This window comes from Crocodylus siamensis, chromosome 6, assembly GCF_052110815.1.
Source record: "Crocodylus siamensis isolate JL-2025a chromosome 6, ASM5211081v1, whole genome shotgun sequence".
Classification (NCBI taxonomy): Eukaryota; Metazoa; Chordata; order Crocodylia; family Crocodylidae; genus Crocodylus; species Crocodylus siamensis.
In genome coordinates, this window is record NC_143400.1 from 49363670 (window position 1) to 49389308 (window position 25639).

At 41.1% G+C, this 25639-nt stretch overlaps 2 protein-coding genes across 2 annotated transcripts; one reads left to right on the forward strand and one right to left on the reverse strand.

The window, feature by feature from the left end:
* Positions 1–1431: 1431 nt before the first annotated feature.
* LOC149862796 (olfactory receptor 4D5-like) lies at positions 1432–2379 on the forward strand. The gene has a single exon (XM_090054116.1). The coding sequence runs from the start codon at positions 1432–1434 to the stop codon at positions 2377–2379; it is 948 nt and encodes a 315-aa protein (XP_089910242.1).
* A 10813-nt stretch (positions 2380–13192) lies between these two features.
* Positions 13193–14137, reverse strand: LOC149862797 (olfactory receptor 4D5-like). Its single transcript, XM_090051806.1, has one exon. It carries the CDS (start codon positions 14135–14137, stop codon positions 13193–13195), a length of 945 nt encoding a protein of 314 aa, XP_089907932.1.
* Between the last annotated feature and the right edge of the window lie 11502 nt (positions 14138–25639).

Genomic DNA, 25639 nt, shown 5'->3' on the forward strand with positions numbered 1-25639 from the left:
AAAGTACCCATGACTCTTGATTGCTTCTCCTGAAGAGCAGGCAGTACTTGTTCCACAGAAATGGAATTAGAGAGCTTTAAGAATGCATTTGACTTTGAGGTGACAAACCCTCATCCTGGCCTCTGAGCTCAAAACAGAAAGCCAATTGGGAGCAGCAAAGCCATGCTTAAAACCAGATCCCTGCCCCTTCTCTCCCCCCCCTCGCCACACACACACACACACACACACACACTCCTTGTAACCCTGTGCATCAACTGGAAATTTAATTGTTTGCATCATCATAATGCCTATATTTAGGGTGGTGAATTTTTAGTAGACCAGGACACAAGATAAAAGTTTCCTCTTGACCAGCAGACTGTTAAGATTTATCTGGTAAAAAATAAGTACCAGCGGAACCCTGAAATGTTTATATAACAACCATAGAGACAGGGTGTAACCTATATAAAAACATATACTATATATACATTTTTTTTTGTGCTGCTTTTTTTCCTTTGTTCATTCTTCATTTCCAGCACCAGGACTTCATCTTACCATCTTTTTTCTATATGTGCTCTTAGAAATTGATTTCATAATTCTCTTCTCCTAGTTCATGGAAACGTCTTGGCATCTTACATCTTAGCATAAACGTGCACCCCTATTAGGGATCACAAAACTAATACATTCTGCAGCAGGGTAGTACTTGTACTATAAAATGGTAGATGTTGCCCTGGCTCGCTAGGGGCATGAGGGGCTAGCCTGCAGGCAGCCCCTCTGCTGAAGCATCCTCGTGCCTCAGCCAGCCTCTCTGCAGCATGTGGAGCCCAGTTGGAGCAGCCCTGAGCTGGCAGGCTGACCTCCTGGGGCTCTTGTCTGACCAGGGTTCACGTGCTGCATGCAAACTCCAGAGCAATATGCTGTGGAATTTCTTCATGGACATCAATCATTCATGTAGACATGCCCAGTTTTAACCATTTACAAAGGGAATTATTTTTTAGATCTGCCTGGGACATTGTGGGACTGGCGTTGATGACCCAGGATGTTTCTTTCAGTTCTATATTCTTATGCCCCTGGTGATAGAGAAATTCCATTAATATCGTACTTCTTGGTGTTCAGTCACCAGCATTAAATTGTTGCTCTGAGCACTGGAAATTGCACTGCCGATAGTCACTGGTCATCTTTTTCAAATGAGGAGTTTATTTTAAAACCCTACAAGTAATGCATTTTGATTCATATTTCAAAAGATTAGAAAGTGAATGAAAAAAGGAATAAAGGGAAACATCTGCTCTGTTTCCCTGAAAATAAACAGAATAAAAAAGATCTTTTGTTAAGCAAATGAAATGATAAAACTCCATGTATACACACACAAGCTAACACATATACATATATGCATAATTTATTATGACTGAGGTTGTTACTGATCTTCCCTGTCCAGGTTTTGTGCAACAATACTTAATGGAACAAAAGAATTTCACCGCCACAGTGACAGAATTTATCCTCTTGGGTCTCTGCCAGAATCCTAAGCTAAGATTTCTCCTTTTCTTCATTTTTCTGTTTGTCTATATGGTGACCTGGATTGGAAACTTCACCATCATTGCCACAGTAATCTTTGATCTTCACCTCCACACCCCTATGTACTTCCTCCTGGCCAACTTGGCTTTTGCAGATGTGACCTATGGGTCCAGCACTGTACCCCTCATGTTGTCAGGATTCCTCACTCAAGGAAAGATTGTCTCATTTGCCAACTGCTTTTCTCAGATGTTCTTCTTCCATTTTACAGGGGGAGCTGAAGTCTTTTTCCTTGGGGTGATGGCTGTTGACCGGTATATAGCCATCCATAAACCACTGCATTACACAACAATTATGAACCGGAGTGTGTGCATGGGGCTGGTGGCAGGAGCATGGTTGGGTGGCTTTGTTCATTCAATTGTCCAGATAATACTGTTAGTACAGTTGCCATTCTGTGGACCAAACAAACTTGACAATTTCTATTGTGATGTTCCACAGGTCATCAAACTGGCCTGTACAGAAACTTTTCTATTGGAGCTGCTGATGGTCTCCAACAATGGGCTGATCACAACAATAATATTCATCATTTTGATGTTATCCTACACAATCATCTTGATCAAAATAAGGACACATATCACAGAAGGGAAGCACAAGGCTTTTTCCACATATGGAGCCCAGATTGCAGTTGTGTGCTTAATTTTCTTTCCTTCAACATTCATTTATGCTCGGCCATTCCGTACTTTCTCATGGGACAAGTCTGTCTCTGTACTCTACACAGCCATCACCCCAATGCTGAGCCCTTTAATTTACACTTTGAGAAACAATGAAATGAAAGCTGCCATCACGAGGCTAATTAACAGGATCCGGTTCTCAATAATAAAACCAAAGCAATAATTTAATTTTGAAATGCTCAGTCTTCTGTTTTCTTTGCAAAAGTGCAACAGTAGACACTTTTGATCTAATTGACTTTGGCTTTTTGGAGGAATGGAAAGTAATAATCAAGGTAAATTATCCATGAATGATACAATATAGTGGTTTTTATTCCTTTGCACTAATCTTCAGTATGACATGGATGGGAATCTCTTTAACACCAACCAGTTATGTTCCAAATCCAAGAAAACCAATATTTCCATTGCTGATGTGCAGCATGCTGATGATTGTGTCATGTGCCCACTCAGTTGAAAAGCACCAGGTCACTCTCTTGACTGCTTCTGTGAAGCATATTAAATGCTTGGACTTCTTGCCAACTTTATAACAACCAAAACGCTTTACCAACATATCCCAAACTAACTATCTGCTTCTCCACATACTACAGTTAGAAGGCAATGCTCAGAGAATGTTGAGCATTTCCTTTACCTGGGTAGTCACCTTTCCCAAAACAAACATAGATGATTATATTCAACACTGAATAAAAACTGCTACTGCTGCCTTTTGACATCTCTAAAATAATTTATTCGGTGATCATGAGATCGGGACCCATCCTTACCCTGTTGTATGGGTGTTGGACAACATATCAGAAACAACAGAAAGCCTCGTCATATGACCATCCAGAAAAACTTCTGTATCAATCAGAAGATTGATATCTGACAGTTCCAAAAAAATGTGTTCTTCTTTTTTTGTATATCTACTATTGTTTTAGAAAAAGAAAACACATATTAAAATGTTTTTCTTGGGGAAAAAATGCTTCAGCTACATTCCTATTTTTCTTGTTTGTTTTATACATTGCCTTTTTTGGGCCAGTTGTAGTGTGCGGCATGTCAAAGATAAAAGGTTGGAATATACAGGTCTACATTACATATAATAAGGACTCCATGCAAGGGAGTGGGATAGGATTAGATCCTATTTATTGTTTGTGAACCTAAGTGGCAAATATATAGCTACACAACAGCAGTTTTTGGCACTTATGCAAAGTTTGGTATTGCCTTTGCTAGCTTACCAAGGGCTACATTCAAAGAGGACAGCTATGTGGGGGAAACAGAGTCAACCAAGTGTGTGTGCAAGGCTGGGTAAGTCCAAAAGTTCTAGTTGGAAAAGACAGACAAGTAGCAGGAGTTAGACACAGAGGGGGACTCTCCCATTTTTAATCCAATAACCATTGTTTAGGGCATTTGCCTAGGGATCAGAATTCACCCACAACAGCAGGAAGCAAGTCACTGTCCCTTCTAAGACAGTATCCATCAAACCAATCATACCCCTCTTCTATGTTTTCTTCCTCCTCAGCATGCCTATGGTGTTTTCTGGGCTCCTCTGTTAGTTAGCTTCATGTGATGGGAAAGGCTTAGAGCATTTTCCCAAGAAGCAGGTTCAAATTATTTTGGGGTGGGAGAGGAAGTAAATATAAAACCGGGGACTGCAACTCCCCACCAAGTTACCTAACTCCTAGGCCATAGAGCTTAAAAGGTGTAAAGGACCTCCTCCTCCTGGTGCATTAGCAAGGAAATTCTGTTTACTTGGGATAAAAGGAAATTCCAGACTCTGGACCGTGTTACACATTGCACTTTGATCTGCTCATATGTTGATTGATGTTAGTGCTAACTTGAATTTGGAGAAGTCACACCTTAAAGCTATAAATCTCTGACTGTCTCCCACATTTATAGCTGGGCGTTGTCACTAGATGGCTGATGAGCAGCTGCAAACTAAGAGCTACAGCTGTGAGCTAAGCAGGGCAGGCTGCTATCCCTGCTCTAGGTGGACTGTTTGACAGATGAGCTGAGGGGGAGGGGAGTAGGAGCATGAAGCTAGAAGGTGAAGTGTAAATAGGATGGGGGTAGGTAATGAAATGGGAGGTGGAATAGAAATGGTAAAGGGGGAAGGGTCATGAAATTAAGTCAGTCAGTCACTTAAGGATAAAATAAAAAGAAGTAAAAAAATAAAAAGAAATAAAAATGAAGTAAATTAAAGAAGAAGGTCTCATGTTTAAATTAATTGGGATTGGGATGTGTTGGGAGGGTGCTAGTTATGCTTCTCAGGGTGGTTGGGGAGGGAAGCAATCCCCCAAGCTCATGGGGATCTGATCCAGCCCCACACCTTGTTTCATCCCACCTCCCTAAATTCCACTCCCAGACCCATCTGTGCCCTGAGATCTGTTTGCCTGGGTTTGCATCCATAGGAATGGGAAAGTCACACCCCGGGGGGCAGGAGGGGGGAGTGGGCTTGGTGCCAGAACCTTCTGCCCCCACCCTGGTAGTTGTGAGGATGGAAAGTTTGTCCACATAGAACAGGGGGAGGATAGGACACTACGTCCTGGGAAGCTGGAGGACTGCAACTTGGATGGCTCATCTGTGAGGAGTGGCCACACATTAATGGAACATGATCTGGGTAACACAGGGATCAGAGATAAACCTGCTCTGTGTGGAAGAAATCAAACTTCATGTTGTGGTTGAATCAGAACTGACAGAGCCAGCTTTTCTTTATTTAGGGCTATACTGTGATCACAGGGAGAATTCCACACAGCAAGGGGAATCACCCACTTGTCTGTTTCAAAGGATTTCTCAGACTCTCTAAGTTTACAAGCATATTTATACTTAACACAGAGACAGAGAAAAAAATACGACTTTGAAGAAACAAAACAATAGTAAATTACACAGACATTTAGGAAGTTTACTTAAACAAACCATCTGTACACAGGGCAATATATCAAGATAACTTAAGGATAACACAAGTTATGCAGGATTTCTTATCATCTCAGAACATTTAACTGAAATAAGCAGTATCAGCCTTCTGGTCTCTGTCTGGTTTTTTAGCCAAATAGGTCAGATGCTCAACTAAATTACTCCTACATTCCCTAATTTTTTTTTTCAACAAGTTAGATATTTATAGCCATTAGCCTTTCAACTTCTAGTTTTTCTTTCTCTTTACTTTCGGCTATTTCAACATACAAATTATATACTTCGTTTCTGGTTGATGGGCTATTTTGCATTTGCTTGGTAGTACAACTGAAACAACATTGAATTATCATAAGCACTGGGCATACTCCAATAAAAACAACTAACAATATCAACAAACTATGAATGACAGTAGAGCTTAAGGAACTGAAAATAGAGCTAAACCAAGAATTCAAATTCCAACTATCTGACTCATGCAATTTAGCTGCTTTTTTTTTTTTAATATGTTTACTTAAATCCTGGATTTCTTCTGAATTATCCAGAATACAAGTACAACGTTCTTTACCTATTAAACCACAGATTCCTTCTTTGCTGGCTAGTATATAATCTAACGCAAGTCAGTTTTGCAATGTCATTTGCCTTATTTCCTTCATTTCTGTATTTATTTTATCAAAAGTAGTAGCATTAGCAATCTTTTCCAGAGATGCTGCAACTTTCTTTATCTCAGACACTGCTAAGCCTGAGCCATAGCTGGGGAACATTATACCCCAAAATCTTTGATTTTCTGTAATTCTGCGAACATAGTGAATTCTTCCTTTAGGTAAATGAGATCTAATAGTAAAGGCAGGATACGCTGCGGAGACATAGCATGTTCCTCTCCAACCAGAGGGAAGATTTTTACAGGCCTTATCTCCACACACAAAATAGTGACCAGCTAGTGCAGTATATCTACCTGTATTACAGCGTGGGGACATCATCCATTGTGAATAATAGCCTGAAAATTGACCTGCAGGGGAGTAGTTAGATATCCAAGAACCATTAGAAAACCAAGCACCATTTATCTTAAGTTCTACCTTGCACTGACTCCTTCTGCAGCACGAGATCTATTACAGGTCCAAGAGAACTTTTCAGGGGTGGCATAAGCTAATCGTACATAGTCAGATCAGTTGCAACTTACATTTTGCTAAGTTTTATTTTTATGAAAATCTGAATAGTAATGAGCTAATATCTGAGTTGCATTCATGGGTACTAGTATCATGGGTATTCCTCTGGTAGAATAGATAGGTACATGACTACATATCTAACAATGAGAGACATTTAAATCTATCCCAATTTGATTAACTAAAGACAAGAACACATTTTCATGAAATGATCTTCTTTGTCAGTGCAGAAGTGTAGTTTACAGAGTTTCTCATAACTGATGAGTCAAGTTCATATAAGATGGCTCAAAAGGAAATACTGAGAACTACCCAAATCACAACTAACTAACTCCACTTCAGAAACCAGGAACTAGGTAGAAGCCTTTTTTCTATCTTGAAGGGCATAGTGGTGTCGTTGGGGCACATCCTCTTTGCTCTGTAGTGGCAAATCCTCTTTGCCAGTAGGTGCTTGGCTCACTACTGGTCTTGAGCTCTCCTGCTGGCAGGCGCTAGACTCACTGCCAGTCTGTGGAGGCTGATGTTTTCTTACTGTGTGAAGCGTGGATCCATGTTTGCAGCCCATGACACTTTATTGCAGTGTTGGTCATCAGGAGTACCTGGAATGGGCCTTTCCAACAAGGTTCCAGCAATGATTTTTTCTTGATGGACTTTTATATGGACCCGGTCACCAGGCAGGACAGAATGGCACGGCTTATCTGGTTCTTTGGGGAGAGCTGCCTTTACGTGTGAATGAAAAGCCTTAACACACTTCATTAGTCCCTTACAATAGTCCAGAATGGTATCATCAAGTGAATGTATATTGCAAAAGTGGGAGGCAACAGGTGGTGAGGCGGGGAGCTTCATGAGTCTTCCCATTAGAATTTCATGTGGGCTAAGCCCAGTCTTTCAGTTGGCTGTAGATCTCATACTAATAAGGGCTATGGGAAGTGCATCTGGCTATTTTAGGCGAGTCTCAGCACAAATTTTTGCCAGAATGCCATTTTGGCATTCTACTTGGCCCGAGGCCTGTGGATGGTATGGGCAATGAAAGTTCTGTTGGATCTGCAAGACTTTGCAGACTTCTTTCATTATCTGTCCAGTAAAATGAGTTCCTCTATCAGAGTTTAGGGATAAAGGAATACCAAACCCTGGAATCTCAGAGCAACTTTTTGCTTACAGTGATGGTGTCACCTTTTGGACTAACAAGGACTAAGGAGAAAGACATGTTGATCAGAAACAGGACCAAGAGAAACATGTGATAGTTCCTCATCCTGTTTCCCAACCATTTGATCTGAAATTCCTACAGTGTTTACAACAGCAGAGGAGAGGGGAGTTGTGGAAAATTCTTCAGCTCAAAGAGTAGAGCGGCTTGCACTGGTGTCTACTAAACATTTTCTAGAGATGCCATTTATCATTCATGAAATGAAGGGATCATCTTGATTAAGTGGGAGAAGCGGGGCAGTGATGATGTTACTATTCCTCAGGCTGGCCTAACAAGAGGCTCCCTGATTTGGGACAGAGAATTGAGCAAGAGGAGCTGGTGGCGGGTCAAACGTCGTCCCTGGCTGGCCAGGCCGGTGAGGACATTGAGCCTTCCAGTGTCCTGGTTCACCACAATAATGACAACTGTCATTATTTTGGGACTGAAATCCTCCTCGTCCCATCCCACAACCACATCCCCTGCCTCTGAACTGTCCTCGATGGAAACTTCGCCTTCTGCCCCTGCCTAAAGTCTGTAATTGTAATGACATTAGCTTAGTTTCCGTGGATTCCTTTTTCTTTTCCTGGCAGGTTGTACAATGATTTGCAATGGTGACTAGTTCTGCAAGTGGCTTAGTCTGCCAACCTACAGCAATTGTGCACAACTGTTCCTGGACTTTAGAAAGAAGTCCGTGGACAAAAGCAGAAGCAACTGCTTCTGGGGCAGTTTCAGCTGCATTTTCAATACCAGAATGTCTTTCAAATACTAGTTTCAAGTGGTCCATGTAGTCTGCTGGGGATTCTCCTTTATGTTGTTTACAGTTATGTATTTTTGTCCCAGTCAGTTTTCCTGGGGCAAATTTTAAGCACAGCCTCAAGAAGGCATCTTCAGGCATCTGCTAAGTGATCTCTAATTCTGGGGTCTTGAGTAGGCCAAGTAGCCTGTACGATGAGCCGGCTGCAGACTTCAGAGGACAGAACACTTCTCATTAATTGGTTCAAATCTGCCCATGTTGGATAGTAACAATGGATTACAGTGTCTAATTCATCTCTAAATTTTTTTGGGTTCCTCTGTAATGTTGGGAAATTGTTTGACAAGGTTTAAGAGATCTCCTGAAGTTCAGGGGACAGGGACTGTGATTGTAGCTTCCCCATTTGCACCTTGCCCTGGAAGTTGGTGTAAAGGCCTAAACTGAGCCTTTTTAGATTTTAAAGAAGGGGCTAGACCATACCGGGTACCAGACCTTAAACAAGAGGAAGGGGTTGAGATTTCAGGAGACAGATGCCATGTCTTGGGTGGTTGTGAGCATGCCCCAGGGGCAGGTGATGGTTGTTCAGTGATAGTTTCTTGGTGAGGTGGGTTAATCCTGCCGGAAGAGCCTATTTGGTTACTTTGGACATTTTTGCTTTTTAGGTTCAGATTGTGCCTGGAATTGATATGGGGTGGCACATTAGGAAAATCAGTTATATCTTCTGCAGATTCATTCTCAGTTATTTGTGGATAAAGTTGTTTTGGTGCTGATGGTATTGTTGATGGCAGGCCCCCTTTCAGTGCACCTTTCTGTTTGAATTCCTTTATCTGAGATTTCAGTTTCTCTTGGGAGTCCTTAAGACTCTGAACTTGAGATTTTTTTTAAATTTTTTTTTTAACATCTTTTGGAAGTTTCTTTATACTAATCAAAAAAAGTCTCCCCCCACTGAGTCTGTGGTATATTACTACCTCTTAACTCAAGGCCTCTGCAGAGATGAACAGTTTTACTTAAATCAAATGTTTCCTCCAAGGGAAACTGCCATCTAAAATCATCTCTGGTATACCAATTCCATTTGTCTAGAAACTTACAATTTTTATGGCCATAGTGTGTGTACATGTACAATGCTGGAGTCCCTTTTGGCAGAGCCAGTACATCTTTTAGACTCTTTGCTCACTATATCTTTAAACTGAATTCACACAGGTCTTTCATACAGGAATGGCTTATTCAGGGTGTCTGGTCAGGTTGTGAGATTTGCTAGAGGAATGGAGATGCTGTGGCTAATGTCCAAAGACAAGACTCCACTGCAATAACAGCATACGATGCAGTTACCCATGGTTAGACATGGCTCATTTATGAGGGTGGGGAAAGGGTAAACCTGTCCACTGGGTCACAAGGTTCCAGTTGGGCCCCCTTGCATTCAAAACTGCCCTTCCGGACAGCCTTGGGGCGGCTGAACCCAACCTTAGTCTCAGACCTGGTCAGTGGCTCATATTTCTCAGTTCATCCTCTCAATTCACACAAGGGAATTTCTGCATTGAGGCACAAGGTTCAAGAGCATTTCTTTAGTCTCAGCCTTGGTCAACGCTTATTGTGGAAAACACTCACACTCTAAGAGCTTCCACCTTGTAACCTTGCTTTTGAAGAGCACACAGAACAAATCTGGTGTCCTCGGGGTGGCTGAACAAGATTTCCACTCCTGGCCTCAGAGAGACCTCCTAGTTCTTTACAGAACTTAACTCAATTTACACGGGGAAATACTTTCATTGACAACAACAACACAGAGTCTTTAACCTTAACTCTTTCTACTCACAGTTAATACTTACACAGTGGGTCTGACAGTTCTGGCAGAAAAAGGTTCAGATAGAGTGAGCCTCAAGCAGTGAATCAGGAAGACACAGAGACAGCCTCTCAATGAAAAGCCCCAGTAGAGATTTCAAAAGGTCTCTTACCTTGGTTTGGCACCAGGGCTTCAGTGAAGAGATGTCTGTGTCCCAAACAATCACTCCGGGCCTCTCCGTCCGAGTCACGGCACCAAACTGTGGAAGAAATCAAACTTCGCGTTGTGGTTGAATCAGAACTGACAGAGCCAGCTTTTCTTTATTTAAGGCCATACTGTGATCACAGGGAGAATTCCAGACAGCAAGGGGAGTCACTCACTTGTCTGTTTCAAAGGATTTCTCACACTCTAAGTTTACAAGCATATTTGTACTTAAGACAAAGAAAGAGAAAAAAAATACGACCTTGGAGAAACAAAACAATAGTAAATTACACAGACATTTAGGAAGTTTACTTAAACAAACCATCTCTGCACAGGGCAATATATCAAGACAGACCATGGCATGCAGATTTCTTATCTCAGAACATTTAACTGAAATAAGCAGCATCAGCTTTCTGGTCTCTGTCTGTTTTTCTAGTCAAATAGGTCAGAAGCCTAACTAAATTACTCCTACAGTAATTTGGCACTATGATTATGTCTAATTTTGAAAGTGTATTTTTCCATCTGAAGTTGCCTAAAGATAGTTGTATATTTTAAAATCACATCTGATGCATTCATCTGTCCTTTGTGTTCCCCTGTGTGGCACAGCATGTCTGTGATGTATACATCCTGTTAGGTCAATAGTTCTGTAGACTGAATGTACCCAAGAAAGTGGCTGAACTGAAATATGACCTCTTTCAATGACTTCTGTCCCACCTTCACTTTTGGGGTCTTACTTTGGAAGCAGCCAGTAAATATAGTGCATTCCACTCTTCATCTGTGAAACAAAATGGAGCCTAAAGGAATTTGATGCCTATAGTCACAAAATTCAGTTTATTTAAAAAATTATATAAATAAAATATAAATGTATATATAAATAAAATTCTCAATGGACTTCTGTGAGTAAACAGAGCTATACTATTTTACGTGTTGTAGAAATGCACCATGAATCCTATTCCAGTTCAGAAAAACTTCAAATTTATATTGTGTGAAGGGGAAAAAAAAGAAAAAAAAAAGCAAATAAAGGGAAATAGTATAAGCCATGAAATTAGAATATAAATTATATATGGATGGTGTTACACATGTACTGGATGAAAATGATGTTTGACCTTTACTGAGACAGGTTGATGGAAGACTGAAAAAACCCCAAGGTGTATAGATATAGATATACTGTAAGAAGGGGGAAAGGAAGAACTATGACATATCCTTCCAATATTAAAATATTAGGATACTCTGTAACTAGGCTACCCAGCTAGGAGCCCACAGGCACACAAAGGTTTAATTTGCAGTATTTAGGCTCCTACCCAGCCAGCAATCCCTTTATTTCTGGCTGTTTTTGCAGACAAAGCATCAGCCAGCTTCCCCTCTCCCTTCACCTTCCGCATACTGTGCTTGCCCAAGGGCATAGTGCAGCATGGCCTATCATGAAGTGTGATGCTCAAGGTGAGGCTAGGATCTTGTGGTGCAGATTGTAGTGTTGCAGGGATTGCCATTAGGTGCACACTGCTGCAGTGGGAGAGCATCTATGCAGGGCTGTTGCAGTGGTTGAAGATGACTGTGTGGTTACATGTTGGGAGGTGGGGATCAATGAGGCACGTAGGCTCAGGGCCTGTGACCCTCCAGCTGGATTAGCCTAAGGCCATGCAGCTCCCATTAGTATGGCCTGTGGTGAATGTGGCTCCTGGCCACTTAGAAGGTAGATAACGCTGCTCTAAAATATTCTTTCCCCATCTGCAACTAGGGTATGTAGGAATACCTACCAAGATCTTTCATATGCTTCTTCATTTTGAGGTGCTGAATACAAGACATCTTAAAAGGGTCCAATTTTTGGAAGAGGAATTCTTAGTATTTTTGAAAATCAGACCTTTTTACCTGATTCTCATTAACATCGATATAAACAATAGTGGAATCAGGACCTTCATTCATGGCTATGAAGTGAACTTTCTGTCTCTTTTTGTATTAGAAATATCAATTGAAAACCCAACCATAAATATATTCCAGTCCTCTTGTTAGAGTAATCTCATAAACCGAACTGCAGCTTAATGGGACATTGAGCTTTTCCTATAATTCTGGTCCCTGGAGAAGTCAAACAATCCAGTCAAGCAGAGATGGCCCTTTAGGTAACAAATTTAAGGCATCCTAGTTTTGGCAGCCAATAATACATAAGGGAGTGAAGTGGGAAACATCATTGTAACTGTATTTCACACTCTAGCCCAAATGTCTAGGTACTTCTCTGGTCAACTGGGGAAGAGTTTTTGGCGTAAGTCCAGAGCAAAACTCAAATCTATAACTTTGGATCCGTAACAAGCCACTTTAACAATTCTGTCACTGCAAACCCTTAGGGGTAAGATTGCCTGGCTGGATATATGGTGTTATAAAACTTATTTGAAATTATTGATTGTAACAATGAATTTCATAAATAATGCATAAAAGCTCTGAGCAAAGCTCCAGAGCAAAACCATGCTGTTTTAAGGATTTTACAAATTTATACATAAAAGCAATTCTTACCACTACAGCAATTTTGTTGTGAATAACACCACCAATGGTATTAAAAATAACAACAGAAATAATGTAGGGATTAGAAATGAATAACAATTAACCAAAGAATAGATCTGGTCAGGAACTACTTTTCACTTAAAGATGGTACACTCTTAATAACTAAATATATTCTGAAAATAAATCAGATTCTTATTAATAAATTGAAATAATAAAGGACTCAGACTGGCGATAAACATTCTACAGGAAAATGTGGAAAGCTAATGTCCATACAAAAAAATCATACTTTAGTGGAAAATGAAAAAAAAAAAAAAAAAGGAATACATTCTTAACTGTTGAGTTCTTCTGTGCTTTGTATACTCATAGACAGTTCCTGATGACTGTTTCACCAAAACAAAAACTTATTGTGCTTACCATATTTTATGGAGATTTTCATTTAATTCTTCTTTTCTCTTTATAGACAAGAGCGATTTCAGTTAGTCAGCATCTGCTTTTAATTTTACATATAGAAAAAATAAGAAAAACCTACCAACACAGGAATTACAGCTTCATTTTCCCTGCTGAGATCATCTTGCTGAATAACTTCTTAATGGCATTTTTCATCTCAGTGTTTCTCAGTGTATAGATCATGGGGTTCAGCATTGGAGTGATGACTGTGTACAGTGCTGATATTGCTTTATCCATGGTAAATTTTTGGAAGGGTCGAGCATAGATGAAGATGCAGGGTACAAAGTGGATGCTCACCACCATAATCTGAGCTCCACAAGTAGACAGGGCCTTGTGCTTTCCTTCCATGACGTGGGTTCTTATCTTGACTAAAATGATGGTATATGACACAATCAGGATAATGAAGACAATTATGGTGAGCAGCCCGCTGTTTGAGACCATCAGCAATTCAACCAAATAAGTGTCTGTGCAGGCCAGTTTGATTACCTGAGGGACATCACAGTAAAAATTGTCCAATGTGTTGGGACCACAAAAGGGTAGGTTGACTGTCAATACCACCTGAACAATGGAATGAGCAAATCCACCCAGCCATGCTCCTGCCACCAGCCCTTTGCATGTGCTTTGGTTCATGATGGTCAGGTAATGCAAAGGTTTGTGGATAGCCACATACCGATCAAGTGCCAACACCATGAGGAAGAAGACAACAGCACCCCCAGTGAAATGGAAGAAAAACATCTGTGTTATGCAACCACCAAATGTGATGGTTTTGTGCTTGGACAACAGATCCCACAGCATCTTGGGCACAGTTACTGAGGACTCACTGAGATCTATGAAGGCCAAGTTTCCCAGTAGGAAGTACATGGGGGTTTGGAGCCAGTGGTCTGTGATCACAGTGATGATGATGGTGAGGTTCCCAAGCCAGGTCATTAAATAGATTACAAGGCAGACTGCAAAAAGTAAACATTGCATCACTGAACTCTGGGTGAGGCCCACAAGGAGAAATTCTTTCAGAGTGGTGGTAAAGTTCACCTGCTCCATTGATTACACTTCATCTGCACCTGAAATTAGAACACTGTCATGGTTCACAGAGCATGTCTATTTTGTACCTGAAAACTTCCATAAAAAAATACACCATAAGAATATTCTTTCACATTACTCCAAAAACCTCATACCAAAAATGTAATGGAGTTGCTCTTAAAATTGTTTTTAACGCTCACATGATCAAACCTAAGACTGAGACACTGAAGGCAGCACTGAGTGTACTCCAGATACACACCAAACTGAAGTTACATGATATTCTGGAGTTAGCTGGCATGAATGGAACAGCAGGGAACAGTTGGAGTATGTTTTTACAGGGGTTCTCCCTAGTACAGGCTAGCATGGAGTAGACATGCCTTATGTTGACAGACTGAGTCCAAAACAGACCATTTTGTGACCTCTTATCAAATGAGCTATCATTCACCACACTACCATATATTGAGAAGAATGACTTACCTTTTTGAAAGATGCCTTAACAAATGCAGCCAAAACTGGATTAAAAGATTATATATCTACCGGTTTCCTTGAATTTGTTCAAATTGCTAAGCAAATCAGTGTAAAACACGTTACACCTCTTTTTCATTTGAGTTTTTTCTGGCTTCAACTTCCAAAAGTTTATTCTGTTAATGCCCTTCTTTGTTTTCCTAACTAGCCCTTCGTACCAGTTGTCTTTTCTCTATGAAGATGCTTTTTCACATGAAGATACATCACTATCAAGTCATGCTTTTTTCAGATGTGAGTTCTAAGTCACTCAGCGGAAGACATTTTTAACCAACTCTCAAAGCATTTTTGTAGCTTTTCTCTATAACATCTTAATCATTTTAACAGGTTTTTTTTAATTTAAATACGTTTCAAAACTTTATGCATTCCAGTATTACCTACCTAAATCATGTTTACTTGCCCACTTTCTATAAACATTGCCCACGTCCACACACGTGCTTTACTGCAGCGTAGACTAATTAGCACATCTGATGGTATTAGGCTGCAGCAAGCTAATTAACACCAATACAAGTTAGGACTGCTGGGGGAAGTTCTATCCTATGACAAAGTAAGAGTAATTAACTGTGATTAAATGCCCATGGAGATCCTGACCGCAGGTGTAAATTGTGTCCAGTCAGCCCAGATAGAAGGGGGCCATATTCCTGCCTGCTGCCAAGCCACATGGCTCTGCACTTTCAGCACTCTCATGTCCCAGCCAGCCCCTCTGCCACCTGATGCCACAACCTGGAGCCCAGGGCAGGAATGGCCCTGGTATAAACTTCACTGCCTCGGCTCAAATTGCTGCTGTACTGGGTACGTTTGTAGATGCTGTGCCCAAGAGTAGTTTACTCTGGGTCAAACTGCTCTAGAGTTTATTGCTTCAAATTAATTGCACATGTAGATGAACCCATTAAGTCTTTTTCTCCATATTGTAATCTTTCTGGCATCACCACTTTCCTGAATACGGAACCATTTCCTATAGGTATGGTCTGCATTGCTTGTGCTTTGATGCATGACCTTGCATTTATCTGTATCAAGATACAAATTTTTTTTTAAAACACCCATCCAGACAGCTTTCCATGACTGCCCTATCTTCATCAGTGTTTATAGCTCCTCTAAACTTTGTTTTAATGTGCAAATTTTGTTATCTGTGACTTCACATTTATTTTCACAGGGGTGATAAAAAAGGGTGTATAACATGGGGTGCTGGACTAATCCCTGTGAAACTTGGTTAGGAAAGCATCTTCATTTAAAGATGAGAACTCTAATTATGAGAACTCTGTATTTGTTTTCCCATTAAATTATTTACTTATTCTCACTGCACCTGAAGACAGTGCTTTGTTTCTTTGGCTGGTTAAATTTTCTGTAGTTTCCAAATTCCATGCTGTATCCTCAGCCTTAGAGGAAATGATCCCTGATTCAGCTGACACAGGAGTTCCACAAAAGAAGATGTGCAGCCCTAGTCCTAGAGAAGAAAGAAAATGTCCTATTGGTTTGCTGTGCTCCAAGCTCCCACCCAAGTATAATTCTCTCTTTTTTACTCTCTTCTCTTGCTGAAAGAAACCTTATTGATCCAGATGACCCAAAGTTTGCAGGAAGGGGCACAAGTTAGATTTACAGATTATGATAAGGGATCATAATATAAAGAAGGTATTTCACATCCTACTAATTGTGAGGAATGTGTCTCTTGGAAAAATTGGGGAGCCATATAAGTTTTATTAGAGATGACTGAAGTAATTTCCATTCATAATGGCTTCTGTCCACTGCCACTTTCAACATATTCCAACCAAAAGGACAAAATCCTTAGTAACTTTTTATGATGGGAAATCTGTACACACTAAAAGCATCTTGAATTTGGTAGAACAAAGTACAACATAAGCAACTACCAGCTCACAGTTTCTTTTTGTAATGCAATCTATTAAAATCAATACAGAGTTAAGTAAACACAGACAATATCATTTTCTTTAAATAAAATTGGGTAAGGCATCCAGTCACCGTGAGAGAAACTAGTCAGTCATACTTACTTCAGTGGTTTCCTCAGTACAAAACACTGTACAATTTTATGTCTCCGGCTCTGAACTGCTGCAGAGATGAAACCACGCAGTCATTGAGAACTGAGCCCACACTAATGAGTAGCAAATTTTGCTCAGAAGGAGCTAGTCGCTCCATTAACCTGTCCTTTTTCCACTGGCATTTAAACTGAGTTTCTATAGCTCCTATTACATTTTTTTCCCCTTCAGAATCCCCACTCAAACCTATCGCTCCATGTTCAGCTCAGGGAACCTGTCAGCTATATGGACTTACAGGCCTGGCAGAGATATAGAAAGAAAACTGTCCCATAAGAAACCATGGGGCATGACAAGGGTGGCTGGGATTTTAAAAACAATCTAAGGGATTTTGATGCTTACTTCCCTCTGACTTTCAGTAGAGTCACCTACCTGTCTTTGGCTTCTCTTGAAAATAACAAGCAATATCAGTAAGCAGTTTACCCGAGTGCTTTGTTAATTTCACTAGTCAAATCTCTGCTTCCTTACCAACAGGTCACATGCATCAAAAATCAGTATTTTGCACTACTTGCTCTATCTGTGATACCAGAGCTGGCTAGCTCTGATGTCTAGAGGATGCCCTAAGCAAGTTACATGTCAGATCTGGTCATTATTCCTTCCAGAGGCAAGGGAATCAGATCAGTTGCAAAAAAGGAAGCCAGTCTTTTTTCCCTCCTATTTACACTAGTCCACTGATATAGGCACAAAGCCATTATGAAATTCTCCTGAGGTTTGCTTAGTGTGATGAACAAACTTGGTGCTTTGGAAAGCAGAGGTATTTGTCTTGAGACAAGTCAATAAAATGTTTGTAGCATCTGCAGTACAGTTTTATTATTAATCTAGTCAGAGACAACTGATTTTGGGAATGTCCATGGGTTCAGGATTGACATATGGAGAGCATTTAAGATGCAACAAAGGGACACTGGGTATCTGGCTAACCTTCCAAAGAAAGAATTTGTGAGTGGCATTTTTTATTGGACCAACTCCCAAGTTGGGATAGACTTAAACAAGCTTTTTGATATTCCAGGTGGACAGGTACTGCAATATCCAAAAGCTTACCTAATTGTATCCCAAACAGGCAGTTGGTCTAATAAAAGTTATCACCCACAAAAATTCTTGCTTTTTGCATATTTCCTGGACTATCACAGCTACAACATCACTTTAGTGCTTCTAAAGCAGTCAATCCATGAACTCCTGGGTTCTGTTCCTAGGGAGCTACCTGGTCAAGAACACAGAGCATCCTGGAAGTTGCCAGGACTTGGGAATTCAAGGCTCTGTACTCAGCTTGAGAAGGAGATCACAGTCTAATGATTAGAGCTTAAGGCTTGGCAACTCTTGAGTTCCCTTCCCAGCTATGGGAAAGGAATTGAGTCTAATTATTAGCATAGCTGTGGGAATGTGTACCAAAATGTGTACCATTTCCCATTCAAAAAGGGGATTGTGAGATATGCCCAGGTAGGATGGGGTCTGGAAGTCAGACCTTCTAGGTTCTGGTCTGGCAGATAGAAAAGAAGTGCTTTGACTCACTGAAGCAAACCACTGTAAGTCCAGTTTCTGTGACTGTTAAAACTATGAGGTGAATAGGATGTTGTAAAGAAGATATTCCAGAAGAGATGTGGACATCTAAATTTTCACTAATGCTAATGCACTAATGCATCCATATCCCTTAGACAGTTTAGAAAAATTTCAACCTAAAGCAAGAGAACTAGAGTCTATTTATCAAGGATGTATATCCAATTCTCATCATTCTATTAGCATTTTTGTCTAATACGTGTAACCATAATATATAAGGACCTCTCAGTCTTTGACGCATTTATGCTCCCAGCATCTTTGTGAAATAGTGAAATAGCATTGTTACCCCTATTCTACAGATGGGGAACTAAGGCACAGGGAGACAAGCTTCATAAGTACAATTTCTGGCACTTATGTGCGTGGACAACTGGTGCCGCCTTAGTCAGGGGGGCACATGCCCTCCCAAGAAACCAGTCAGCAACTAGGGTGGGGGGTCCCTCCATAGCCAATCTCACTGTCTGGGGGAGGAAGGTCTCCCTGTGACAGAACTCACTGACTGGGGGCCAGGTGGGGTGGCAGCTGATAGAGAGGCAGTTGATCACTGTGGCCACTTGCAGAAGTGGCTGTGGCCACTTCTGGGAGCACCACAGTGCTTGCACTCCCCACCCAGTGCTTGCAGGGGGTGCATCAGCACTCCTGCCTGCCCCACCCCCCATCGCCTAAGCAGTGAGCACAGCCAGTCAGGGGGTGCTCATGCACCCCCATGCACACCCTCTGCATCACCACTACTTACATGGCTTTTAAATTCTATTTCCACCTGTGATGGAATAAGTTTGCCCTGGTACACGGGTATCTGATGGAAGTAAGGCAGAGAAGGGTGTCTTCTGCCATTATAGGGTTGATGGGGCCACTTAGGGAAACTAGGATTTATGCTCTGGAAGAAATCCTTGCCAAAACCCAGTATGGAGAGAGGCTGGGTGGTAGGCAAGTGGAGGTGGTGGCAGTCCTCCAGCCCCAAACTGAAACTAACAATGCACCAAATCACAGGGTCACATATTAACAGGGTAGGGCTAACCATGAAAACCAGCCTTATCCCAATAGGATTCGACAGGATTTGTCTGCCCCCATGATTCACATATAGAGGAGAAACAGCCAGCGGATTGGGTAAGACAGTTCTCTCTTCTCTGCCGGCAACCCTTCTGGATTAGCAAGAATGCATGGCTTTGGCTGTTGGTAAATACACATCAGGCAGGCTTCCTTGTGCCTGTATCTGGTGTTGAGGCAGATAAAGGTGTCCTCCTCCTATGGATCCTCCTACATAAGACCAGCCTGAGCTGTAACTTGGACAGTGAAGTAGCATTACAGAGGAAAGCATCAGATGCTGTCTAGAAGTGATCAGCTGTGACAGCATCTTAAAAGGACATGGAGGAGTCACAATGGCCATCCTCCTAGCAGAAGGGCTGCCCAGTTCTGACAGACCCAAAATAGTATAAAGGAAATGTAGTTTGCAGGATCCGTCTAACCTTATCATTTTTCTCAAATCCAGATGTGATCCCCATGTGGATTGTGTCCACATAGGACTGAATCCTGGCAGGGAAATCTGGGAGTACCAGGGCAGCACAGTTTCCCCATCCCAGTAGGGGGATGGGGAGTGTCAGAATGGACCAATCGGGTACACTGGGCATCAACTTAAAAATATGACATAGAAAACCAAAAAATGGCCATTTAGATTACCAGGAAGGGAAAAGAATGCCACTTTAAGTTACCTTCTGGATTTCAGTTTATGACTTTTGAAGGGACACGCATACATACATCTCTCCAAAGTGGGTTTTGAATACAATTCAGTTTGTAGAAATTTGTATCTCCAGCTTCCAGTTCCTTTCTGCCTCTAGCAGATTGACTTCATGTACTTTTTCTTTGACTTCACAATTTTCCCAGGTCACAACTCCAAGCATAATAGAGCATGGAAGGGCAAAAGGAGGGAGCAACCAGTAGGTAAGTGACATATACAGTGACATAAGCAGTTTACATGTGTGGGGGGGGCTTTGGATTAGTAAGAGGCCTAAGTAGTCATATAAAAAAGTATTGATGACTGGGACAAATATCAGAAACAACCCTGACAGCAGGGATCACAATCTCAAATTTCCCCTCCCCTCTTTCTATCAGAGTACCATAATCTATAGCCACAGTTAAGATCTTGCTTCTTTGTCTCTCTCTGGTTCCATAATTCCTATATTCTTATAAGCATGGTGGCTTAATTTAAGGTGGGAGGGGTATAAAGTGCTTCCAACCCAGCCCATACCCTGAAAACTAGGCTCAGAGTAAGCTTGAACCCCAGAGGCCAAGTCAGGCCTATAACTCAGGTGTTCCTCTTTGTGTATGAGCATTCCAACAACTAGGTAGCTGACAAAAATTAATTGTCACCTGCTCTTTCCCCTTTGTATTTTTTTAAGTGAAAATGACTACACTTCAGTTGCTGCTCCTCTACATGTTCAATTCAGTGCTCAATTTAGTGTTCCTGGTATGTGTTAGGTGTTCCCAGTTCATACCTCATAATCAAGAATCACTATGGACATATGTGGTTTTAGGAACCAAACCATCACCATTGTGGTTTGCAGTGAGTTCCACTTGGGTGAAAGTTGGGCACCTAAACTGCTGCAAAAGCTTAAAATATGAATACCTGTATCTCTTTGTAGTCCAGAATGTAGGTGCTGAATAATTTGGGCATGTGAGATTGTATGGTTCCTGGAAAGAGGATATTATAAATCTTTTATTTTTTTTTTTTTATTTTACTTAGATCTGTCCCAAGTCCCATGTTGGTATCTAGTTTACCAGATCTGCCCCCTAAATACAATGTACTCCCAGTGTCTTCTTCATGCTCTGGTGACACAGCTGCTGGTCAGAGCTGTATGAAATTGCCAGCAGTGCTTGGGTGTGCATGCAGTGTGGCACCTTAGTAGCAGTGTCTTCTCTCTGCTGCCACAATTTCCACTGGGAAAGACATCAGTATAGACAGCCTAAGAATTAGATCTAGACCTATGTTATTCTTCCTAATTTTGCCACCCAAGGAGAAAACGAGCACTGATGGCATCCATAAAATAGAATCAGAGGTTAAGGGTAGGACAATTTCAGCAAAAACTCCTTGACTTTGTAACTGCACACCATTTTGTCTAACAAAATGTATCTGTTGAACTTGATCCCTTGAAATCCAACAGACTTATTATCCAGACTCTTGGTCTGTCTATCAATCATTAAGGCAGGTAAGCATGTCAAACTCAAAAGCTTATTAGGAATACAAATCCAAAGAAAAGTCAACTCAACTTGTGCACTTAACATATTTTGATAATCCTGAGTGACTAGAATTGAACAAAGAGTCAGGAAGAGTTGGGTATACATATAGGTCCCCCATATGCCTTTAAAATCCTGGGCTCTGTGCTCAGGAGACAATTCCCATACACAGTGTTTTGATACAAAATGACATTGAGCCACTTTCTGAGGGTGAAGCTGTCTACACCTTTATCAGGTGGATTTGATTTCCTTTTGGAATGACAGCTTTTCAAACTCAATATGAGAACAAATTTCTTCTGTCCCTGAATGGATGAGGAATCAGGTTTACAGATGACAAGTCATAAGAAAGGAAATTCACCCTGTGCTATTTATTTTTTCCCATGTAGGGAAGTGATTCCTTGCACTATTAGAGTTCATAGGGTTTAGGTGAGATGCCCATAGTCATGCCCATTGTCAACATCCTCTTTGCAGTATCACATCCAGCGTATCAACACCAGATAAAGGGATTTCCAAATAAAATATGAAAAGAAATAATATTTCTGATTCCCACATAAGCTAAACTATGTTGTTTTACTAGCCCTACAGATGTAAGAACAAAATAAGTAACTACTAGTTGAAAATGTTTGCTCAATGTGATATTTGTAATCTAAGCCAGGCTAGTAAAAAACAGACACAAATAAAGGAAAACATAATGAAGATGATGGTGATGTTGTCGCTAATTCAAGTATTTTTGTTGTAACTATTTGATAAAGGGCATCTCATATGTATGAGCCACAGGCAGAGAGTCTGTGCAAATATGTCAGAAGAATGAGAGGCTTCAACACATAGATGGTACATGAAAAGATGGATTGACTGGCATTCTTCATAAGATAAGGTAAGGAGTATGCACTCTGATAGGCTTATATCTTCCTGCTTGCACACCCCATGTTTATCTGCTTGCATAACCTTTATCTAAGTGGGATCCTCTGGTCTTAGAAAGCAGTCCCAGTTTTATTTCTAGGTCTGATTTGTTTATTGGATGGGAAGCAGAAGTACAAGAAGAGAGAGAAAGTTATCTACAGAAATGAATCAGGTAATCATGGCAATTGCAGCCGTTTTGAATTATCCTTTCTTTTTTAGTCCAACCATTACAATCCTATGTAGTTTCCCTAGCCTTAGTCCTTGGAGAGTAATGAGGTAGCTGGGATAGTGGAGTAGAAGTTCTGACTCCTGTGGCATCTGAAGTGTTCATAGAGGAGTGCTCTCAGCTCAAACTCTTAAATCTTCTTTGCAGTATCCTCACTTTCTCATACTTTTGCATTTTAAAAGTCTGAGATCAATCCAACACTATTATGCACTTGTAGCTCCTTCAGAGACCTGAGAAGCAAGATTCCTCCACCAGAAGCAATGATTAAAATCAGTCAGGTGTTGTAATATGGAGGAAGCCAATTTCATAGATTTCATAGACATTAGGGCTGGAAGGGACCTCGGGAGATCATCGAGTCCAGCCCCCTGCCCAAAGGGCAGGAAGTCAGCTGGGGTCATAGGATTTTTGAAACAGCCTAAAGGACTTGGAGAACAGGTTTGCACTGACTCACAGTGGAGTTGGGCAGCTAGCAAGTCCAGGCTCCTCTGAAAACCACAGCCAATACCTGAAAAGCCTTTTAGAGATGGAAACAGCTTGTAACATTAAGCATCATCCTCTTAACTAAATTGCTCCTGCATTAACAAGAGGATCACACTGCCTCTTTCTTTGCACTTATGAATCAGCAGTGTATTCCTAGTAGAACATTGCACAACTTATGCTTTCAAACTCATTACTTCATATCACCAGCCTTATCTGTAACTTCAGAACTCTGATTATTAAGAGTATCTCTCTAGTCAGTCCCATCTCAGATCTGTTCACGTGTTCTGCAAGAAGCAAGAAAAGCAGTCATATTTCAAACAGTAAAGCCTTAGACATCTTTCCCTGTTTTTTATCTCATTTCATACACTGCCAGTAACACAAATGCTGAAAACCCTCCTCAGGTTTACTAAATAAGATCAATAAACCTACTGTTTTTATACTGTGGGTTATTCAAATAAGGGTCCTACACTACTGTCTAAGTCAGTTCTACAAAGCTCACATAAACTTCTGCCCTGCAGCCTTTATAAAGTACAGTTGACCCAGTTACTACTAATCAAGATCAGCTGACCCCCCTCTGATTGGTTATGGAGGAGCTTTTAAGGAATCCCTCCATCTCCCAACCTTTCCTATACATTATACTAGTCTTTAGTTTCTGTATAGCTTCTGTCTTAGCAGCATCTATGGCTGTCCTGATTTGTCTTTGATTTGCTCCTAGGTTTCAGCTTTGAATTCTCCCTGCAGGCCTCTTTCCTAACTTCTGACCCTGGTTTGGCTTGCTCTTGGAGTTCACCTGTGAATTATCCTTCTGACACAATAACTATTTTTCTAATTCCTGAATCCTTTCCATGGGTTGGTATTTGGCTTCTGACTTGTAGTTTCTGACTCTTACCCTTGCAAACCCTAGTTCCACACCTATTTACCTGCTAGGCTAGCTGGCCTAGTAGCCCATGATAATTCAGCCTCAAAGTCATTTAAAAATTGGTGATGTGCCTTCAATTATGGGGGGTTGATGGTGGTGGTGGTTCTTGTTGTTGTTGGCTAGTTTTAAAACCCACAAAAACAACACACCTTGGAAAAATCCTCAGGCTGGGAATTGATGCATGCAAGGTATATAGGGCATTTGACTGGCCTTCAAGGAGAGTGGAAGTGCAGACTCCTGTCTTATGGTTATGAAGAGTTGGGACAAGAGCTGTGAGCAGGAGAGGTATTCTGGTATCCATAGTGAGTTCAAGGAAAGGCATATACTCCATCCCCTAGAAATGCAGTGTGGGGGGAGGATTTTCTACCAAGACTCCTAGTTTCTACTGTGACCTATGGTAGAGGGCTAGGTTGTAAGGGTGAAGGCAGATTCAAAATTGGGAGTCAGGATGTCTTTTTCAGTTTCCCCTTCCAAAATGTGACTAGTGCCCAGTGACTAGTGTTAAATCAGAAGTGATGAGAGCTGCAAGTCACGACTGCTTGTCTTGGGTATAAGTAGAGGAGTGGATTATACAGTAGGCCTCCTAAACTTCATGCAGATGTTAGAACTGCATGCAGATGTTGTAGAGAAAGCTGAGATTTTTCTGAGCTGCCTGTGAGAGTTGGAAGCCTGTGTACCAGAACAGCTAATGAGAGCTTAGTGTCTACATCCTTTAAACAGCTTGGCAAATGTTAGCCTAAGCAAGAGAAAAGGAGTCTGGCTACCTGCTGTAGGCCTCACTGGACTATGGATTAATAAAACTATTATTCAGTGCATATACAAATTGTACAAAGGTTCTGCTACAGCACTGATCAAAACAGGCCACACTGGGGCATGTCTACACATTTATTAATGTATAATTAACTACTAAATAAATGTGCAGTAGCCAGAGTTACTGTGCACTAGTGCTGGTGAACCCCTTTTTAGTGATGCTGCTGCACAGTACCCTAATAATACTTAGCAGTAGCATATTATCACTGTCCATACTTTGATGTGCTACTGTGCAATATTAGTAGGCTGCTTCACAGTTAACATCTCGTGTATAAATGCCCACTGAGACCAGAACTGGGCATACCTTGTATAGCTTACAAAGAAGTGCTGGGAAAGTGATATTGTTAGCCCATATATGTACCTCGCATGGCCAGCAGGTAGAGAAAATGATTAGACCAGCCAGGACACCAAAACAAGAACTGAAGTGACATAGTAAAAAGGTTTCTTTATTTGGTAGGAAGGTTGCAGTATCTGGTGAGAACTGGGATGTGGATGGTGTCGCCAAAAGATGTTGGTACTTGTTGAGGACTAGGATGAGCATGCTGTAAATTTGAAGTAGTTCTGAGTGATAGATAAAACACTATGATGTATTTTAATGGCCTGGGGGGTGCTATGTTATGTTCATATCTTGCCTGCAAGGAATCCAGTTAGCACTGCATAACAGTTGGCCATGGATGTTAGTGACTATGCTTATTTGTGGACAATAAAATCAGTCGAGCTTTTGTTACCAAGAATCAAGCCTCTCGAATAATAATGTTGTCAATGGACAGAGGCTGCATGCAGCAGCAGTCAGCACCACAGATGGCATCCTGACACACTGGACACACAGGCCACCCAAATGA

Coding starts and splice junctions, on each gene's coding strand:
- LOC149862796 (XM_090054116.1), top strand. CDS start 1,432: ATGGAACAAAAGAATTTCACCGCCACAGTGACAGAATTTATCCTCTTG.
- LOC149862797 (XM_090051806.1), bottom strand. CDS start 14,137: ATGGAGCAGGTGAACTTTACCACCACTCTGAAAGAATTTCTCCTTGTG.